Source organism: Littorina saxatilis, linkage group LG8 (assembly GCF_037325665.1).
Source record: "Littorina saxatilis isolate snail1 linkage group LG8, US_GU_Lsax_2.0, whole genome shotgun sequence".
Taxonomy (NCBI): Eukaryota; Metazoa; Mollusca; class Gastropoda; order Littorinimorpha; family Littorinidae; genus Littorina; species Littorina saxatilis.
Window position 1 is genome coordinate 13,695,221 of NC_090252.1, and position 7,003 is coordinate 13,702,223.

The 7,003-nt window shown below is 41.1% G+C and overlaps 1 protein-coding gene across 1 annotated transcript in view; it reads right to left on the reverse strand.

Annotated features, from left to right (window-relative positions):
- The window catches only part of LOC138972843 (uncharacterized), a 7,214-nt gene extending 1,024 nt beyond the window's left edge, over nucleotides 1-6,190 (reverse strand). Inside the window, exons 1-5 of the mRNA XM_070345519.1 lie at nucleotides 5,973-6,190; nucleotides 5,076-5,423; nucleotides 4,206-4,313; nucleotides 1,650-1,916; nucleotides 66-230 (exon numbers count right to left, since the gene is read on the reverse strand). Of these exons, the coding sequence (XP_070201620.1) occupies nucleotides 66-230; nucleotides 1,650-1,916; nucleotides 4,206-4,313; nucleotides 5,076-5,423; nucleotides 5,973-6,075 (991 nt within the window). The 5' untranslated portion in view covers nucleotides 6,076-6,190. The remainder of the gene's footprint in view (nucleotides 1-65; nucleotides 231-1,649; nucleotides 1,917-4,205; nucleotides 4,314-5,075; nucleotides 5,424-5,972) is intronic.
- Between the last annotated feature and the right edge of the window lie 813 nt (nucleotides 6,191-7,003).

The following is a 7,003-nucleotide window of genomic DNA, read 5'->3' on the forward strand; positions in this document are numbered from 1 at the left end:
GACAAGAAAACATATGAAAACATGTTGAGCTAAAATGACAATTAATTGAGAAAACAGTGTCTCACCGTTGACGAAGGCTTCGGGAGTTTCTTCTCCGGAATGACGTATGGGGCACAGTGGCACGTAGCTGTTTACAGCGTCATTTTGCGGCTCCTGACGTTGTCTCAGCATTATGTCGTCACCAGTGACGTCAGCATGCATAGGAGGCACGTTCAAGACGTATTTCCCCTCTGTTCACCGCATTATAATCATGTGAATTGTGTGAAAGAACGGGTTAATCAAGCCTTAACATGCTGTTGAATGCATGCAACTTTATGTTACATATACAAAACAACATATATCAAACGAAACACTTTGATGCTAAACACATTAGATGTAATATGTCTTGGTTGTAGACATGTGACCAAGAGAACTGGCCAATCAATTAGTACCAACAATAATCCAGATTAAGCTTTCTTTAAGTGTTTTAGGCATGGGGTATTCTGGATGTTAACTGGCTTGAAATTGAATATATTTGCCTGCCAGTTTAAATGTCTGCCCTCATTCCACATTTAGAGGACTTTTATTGATGACAATACTAAAAGTTGAGAGTTATGGAGCTACACATTACAACAAATAATACCCAATATTGACTGACTGTGTGATGATATCTTCTGCTATTGGTCTGTTTCGACAGTGATATCAAAATTGAGACTGGAGGTATATCATCACACAGTCAGTCAATGTTAGATATTTTGCTATTTCTCTGGACATGTTGTATTCACTGTAAAAAAAATTACAAACGCATTTGTCTCAGTTTTGGCTGTTCCATATCCCACCCTTTGATTAATATTTATTTTTGTTCACGCTTTTCTTGTACTTTTCAGTATTTCAAAATGTCTTTTCTTTCAAAAAAGTCTTTAGTCACTTGCTCAACTAAATTCTGGGAAAATTACATTTTCATATATTTTTGTTTGTTTTTAAATTTAGGTGTTTTTGTTTTTGAAGTGGGGAAGCAATGAAGAGGTCGCCGATATCAAAACTGATATCGACAGAAATGTCGTCGATATCACTTTTGCACTGAACTCAATTTTGCCCAATTGACCAATGGAAATCCACGTAACATATGAAATAGCAATAAACAAAACTAGACTGTGATCACTCACAACTGCAAACTCGACTTGAACGTGTCAATGAACGTAATATGAATGTGTTTCTCCTTTATTCTTTAAATATTTCTTATTTATTTTTTGTTTGCTTGTTTGCTTAACGCCCAGCCGACCACGAAGGGCCATATCAGGGCGGTGCTGCTTTGACATATAACGTGCGCCACACACAAGACAGAAGTCGCAGCACAGGCTTCATGTCTCACCCAGTCACATTATTCTGACACCGGACCAACCAGTCCTAACACTAACCCCATAATGCCAGACACCAGGCGGAGCAGCCACTAGATTGCCAATTTTAAAGTCTTAGGTATGACCCGGCCGGGGTTCGAAGCCACGACCTCCCGATCACGGGGCGGACACCTTACCACTAGGCCAACCGTGCCGGTCCTTATTTATTGTCGTTATTTATTGCATGCAGATAATTATTGACACAACAACCATGGCCTTTATACGAACACCCTTTAGAACATAATCATTCATGACATATTTTCTTCACATTACCTTTCTGTGCGCGTCTCTTCCTGAACATGACGACAATAATGACGCCGACGTCGACGATTGCGACGACGATCACAATACTGATGACGCCTCCCAAGTTATCCGCCAGACCTCCTGCGTGGTTGTCCCCCTTGCCGATGCTTTTGCCGCTGATCAATATGTTGTGGTCCTGAACCCCGTCTTCCCCGTCGCTTCTTTCATGGCTGAGTTGTATGTCTTCAGTTGTGTCGTCTGTCTCCCGTGTTGCTACCGGTGTAGTTGAAGGAGTTTCTGTCATCGAGTATGTCAGAGTTTTTGTATATGGATACTTCAGCGAATGTCTTTGTTTATGGTTGTTTTTGTTTGCTTGTCTTTGTTTGGGTTTTGCTTGTTTTTACATTTAGTCAAGTATTGACTAAATGTTTTAACATGGACGGGGAATCAAGACGAGGGTCGTGGTGTAGGTATGTGTGTGTGTGTGTGTGTGTGTGTGTGTGTGTGTGTGTGTGTGTGTGTGTGTGTGTGTGTGTGTGTGTGTGTGTGTGTGTGTGTGTAGAGCGATGCAGACAAAACTACTGGACCGATCTTCACGAAACTTGACATGAGAGTTCCTGGGTATAATATCCCCCCACGTTATTTGTCTCATTTTTTCGATAAATGTAGTTGATGACGTCATATTCGACTGTTTTCGATTGTTGAGGCGGCACTTTCACGCCCTCATTTTTAAACCAAATTGATTGAAATGTTGGTCAAGCAATGTTTGACTCAGTCCGGACTTTGGTATTACATTTCAGCTCAGAAGCTTAAAAATTAGTTAATTAGTTTTCTCATTAAAGTTGTCATTAAAAACATGTTTATTTAAAGATTAACAAATCATTGCATTGTATTCCTCCTTTTTTCCTGAATTCAAAAATATATAGATATGTTATGTTTATTTGAAAAAAATCGCTCAGAATTAAAGAAAAAATTAATAGGTCGAGTATAATGTTCGCATGCTTCGCAGAGACGAGCGTGACCCGTCTCGGTGTTCGGGGAAGTTTAGCCGAGACAATCTGAATTTAGTCTCGGCGATGACTGGGTTTTGGTGTTTACCTTTTAGTCTGATACCTATTCAGATTGGCTAAATGTGTTTATATTGCTTCACGCAACTTGTTTATTTTGTTTTAACGTTTTTCATGTTCAAAAAGTTTGTAGGGACGAGCAAATGTTGACTAAGAGTGAATGCAAGAACACCAAAGACCGGACATAAACGATGACGATTTAAAAAAACAAATGAAATGAGAAAGAAAACAACACGCTGACACAAAGTAAATAAGCAAACATACTCTAAGAATACGATTCTAAAACCTGTACCTTCAATGATGATCAGCCATGAAAAACACGCGTTCTTGTTTTAATTACTTCCTGTGTTTACAGTACTATGTTCCACCCTACCACTGTATTTTCGATTGAGCATATTATTACGTTACGGTTGCAAGTGGTCATATAATTGACGGGAAAGACATGTTCTTTTAAACGTATTGATAGTGAATATGTAGAGGTTACATGCCGAGTCTCAGTGATTATCAAAAATAATGGTCGAAGTTAGCGGATCATGAAAAATGCGAGCTTTAGCGAGCTTTTTCATGACCGCGAACTGAGACCATTATTTTTGATAATCACTGAGACGAGGTGTGTAACCTCTTTATTCCTCCTTTCTTCAGTTATTCAAAGAAAAGAGGAGTTTTTTTGCGAAAGTTTGATCGAATCCTATTCTCTCAACCAGTCAACCTGCGCAGGCGATCGATTAATGCGCGGTTGTATAGTTCCGTGCAAATCATTCCATTCTGTTAACACTTCTTGTCAGTTTTCCTATTTTAGGCTAAAATCAAGTACACAGATATGCTGTTATTCTGCTGTGGCGGCAAAGGCAGATATTGTGTGTTCTGTATATGTTTTGGTATCGCTTAGGGTAATGTTTTTTCGTCAAATGGGACTAGCAGACGAACTTTTGCACCCGTGTTCCAACGTTAAAAACTGTATGAAGTTCAGTTTTCCGGGGAAAATAGTGTATGAAACCCCTTTATGTTGTTTAAATTGATGAGATGTGTGCATTTGGTTGCGTGTGATCTGTTTATTAAATGAAATATTGTTGAAAACTGACCGTCGGATTGCAGTCTGTTGTCGAAGGAACTGAGTGAAAAGAAGGGGAACTACTCTTGTCGCTAGACAAAGTATGAGTTACTTGCCTTGGGAAATTGCTTGTGATGAACGGCTTGAGCCACGGCAGATGAGATTCAGAAAACAACCGAACTCATGGATTTTATATGGAGATTCATGTGTTCAGGCCTGTAGTTGTTAATTTAAATGCGGTATGTTTGTATTGTTTGCTCCAGAGATGTATACTTCGTACATTAGAGCGTTCTGAACTTTTCAGTCGCAAAAAGTAGTACCGAAACAGAACAACCTCTCAACCCATTGCACTATCGAGGATTCAGGCTGTTGCTGGGTCGTTATTTGTTTGGTTGCTGGGTCATTATCGAAAAATAACTACCCCTACAAGTTTACAGAGGTAAAGAAGCAGAGGGGGGAATATGATACCTTGTATAGCAGGCTGGTGGATCAAATCGTTGTTGGCCACTGCTGTTGTCACTCCATCTTCTCTTCTCGAGTCTTTCTCCGATGACCAGGCGACGGTAGAAACGGGCTCTGGTAAAACAATCAGTCTGTGATTTAGCTGTACACTTTTTTTCTGGAGATATGTTCATGCACTAAATGCCTACACAGACCAATATATAGATGGGGGGGGGGGGGCGCATAGCTCCGTTGATAGTGCACTGGACTTGTGACCCTAGGGTCACGGGTTCGAATCCCGGCCGGGACGGACACGGGTCAACTGTTTGTGAAGACTCGGAAACGGTATCCATGTCCCAACCCCGTGTCACCACAATGACACATACAGTACATTGGTCATTCTGCAATAAGTGCAGATGGCTGATGACACTTATTAATATGCACACACGTGGGTAGCACGACTCTTGCTGCTGCTAGCTTTCCACTGAGCTAATAGCGCAATAGCGCTAATTGCTCGCATAGTAGGAGCAGTGTTTTAAGTAGATCCCTTAGTGTATCTATGCACGTTGGTTGCGCATGTCTGCGTGATATAACAAGTTCCGCAGCTTAAACCTTTTCATATTAAAAACACACGCATGCACACACACACACACACACACACACACACACACACACACACACATACACACACACACACACACACATACACACACGCGCACAAGCACGCACGCGCACAAGCACGCACGCACGCACACACACACACACACACACACACACACACACACACACACACACACACACACACACACACTGAACTACCGCCACAACAAACAAACACATAAAACAAAATAACACACGCACACTCACAACCGACAGACAAAACACAAACACACTCACCTTGAACGTCAAGCCTGATCTCGGTTGTCACAGACCCATCCCCAGTTCGCCACACCCAAGGACCACCGTCTGCTTTGGTCACAGTCTTGGTCAGCACTGCTCCTTTCTCAGCGGATGTATTATCCACGCATAAGCATTTATTGTTGCTGGTGGATTTGCACCCTTCCGGCGTCAGACGAACAGCGCAGAAGTCCTGTCTTCGCGGTGTGCTCACGTACACGTAGACGCTTTGGTTTGAGCTTCTGGGGCAGTTGCTGATGTCGAGGTTGAAGGGTAGTGTAAGGGTTGATCCTTCGGCCGCGCGAATTATTTTGTTCGAAGAACTGGTCGGAAAGTTGAGGTGAGCACCTTAGATTAAAACAAAAAACAGCAATACGAATGAACTCACCCAAAAAAATAAAAATAAAAAACATCAACAATTAAACCGAACAAAACTAAACATTCATATTATATATTTGTTTTAAATGTCAGGTACAAAAAGCGAACAGAATCATCAACAAATTACCTCAACGTATGTTGTGCAACGGAGATAAGTAATGACGCAAAAATTATTCCACATGAATGTACTGAACACTTTTAACAGCCCCTCCCCCTCCCCAAACAATATAGTGTGTGTGTGTGTGTGTGTGTGTGTGTGTGTGTGTGTGTGTGTGTGTGTGTGTGTGTGTGTGTGTGTGTTGTGTGTGTGTGTGTGTGTGTGTGTGTGTGTGTGTATGTGTGGGTATAACTGTATAAGAGCCTTGAATGCACATCAGCAAGTCGAAGAACGCGTAATTCCGGCGAAAACATATTAGTGTCAATTTCTTAGTTAAAAGTAGAGTTAATTTAAATACACATTACTCTGATCTGTCCGTCCCTTTTTTAAGGTCACTGTATAATGCTTCACCGTCTACTCACATTGTTCTGCAGGGCGTGCACATGCTGTCAGTGCCAGCAGAACACATAGGAACAGAGTCACTCGACAAGACACCGCCCTTTCTCCGGCAAAATGCTTTGCCATCTTTAACACTGATGGACAGTACCCATCAGTAAAATCGATTATCGAATGAACTGATCTGCAGCTGGACTTGTTTTTGTGTCTTCCTGTACAAATTCCGATTGCATTGTTCGACAATGAAGTTCAGCCACGATGTTCGATGTATATAACACGTTGTACTTAGATTATGACGTCCGTGTGTGTGCGTGCGTGCGTGTGTGTGCACGTATGTGTGTGTCTGTGTGTGTGTGTGTGTGTGTGTGTGTGTGTGTGTGTGTGTGTGTGTGCGTGTGTGTGTGTGTGCGTGTGCGTATATGTGTGTATATATATATATAGGTTGTAACTATAGACGCTTGGTCTGTGCACCTTGAAGAAGGCCTGCGGGCCGAAAATTTGGATTTAAAAAGATGCGACATTCTGGCTTGGTTTTGGACTTTTTATTGTGTTGTTTATATATATATATATATATATATATATATATATATATATATATATATATATATATATATGTGTGCGTGTGTGTGTGTGTGTGTGTGTATGTGTGTGTGTGTGTGTGTGTGTGTGTGTGTGTGTGTGTGTGTGTGTGTGTGTGTGTGTGTGTGTGTGTGTGTGTGTGTGCGTGCGTGTGTGTGCGTGCGTGTGTGTGTTTGTCTGCCTGTCTGTCTGAGTGAGAGTGCTTGTTTGCATTTTATTGTATGGTTGTATTGTAAACCTTGCTAGATTAATAAAGCAGCAAAACTGCAGGCGTCCAAACTGAACTAAAACAACAAAATATTGCTTGTTTTAAAGATTTCCGGTTTGTAAGCAGTTTCGAACAATGATAACAATCATCTTCAAATTCACGGCAACAGAAGTAGAATTGTTGAGAATAAAATGTGTTGACACACATTATTTGTTGTATTTAAACCTTCATAGTAATTTAATTGCAATTGTCTCTCTGTCAGTCTGTCTG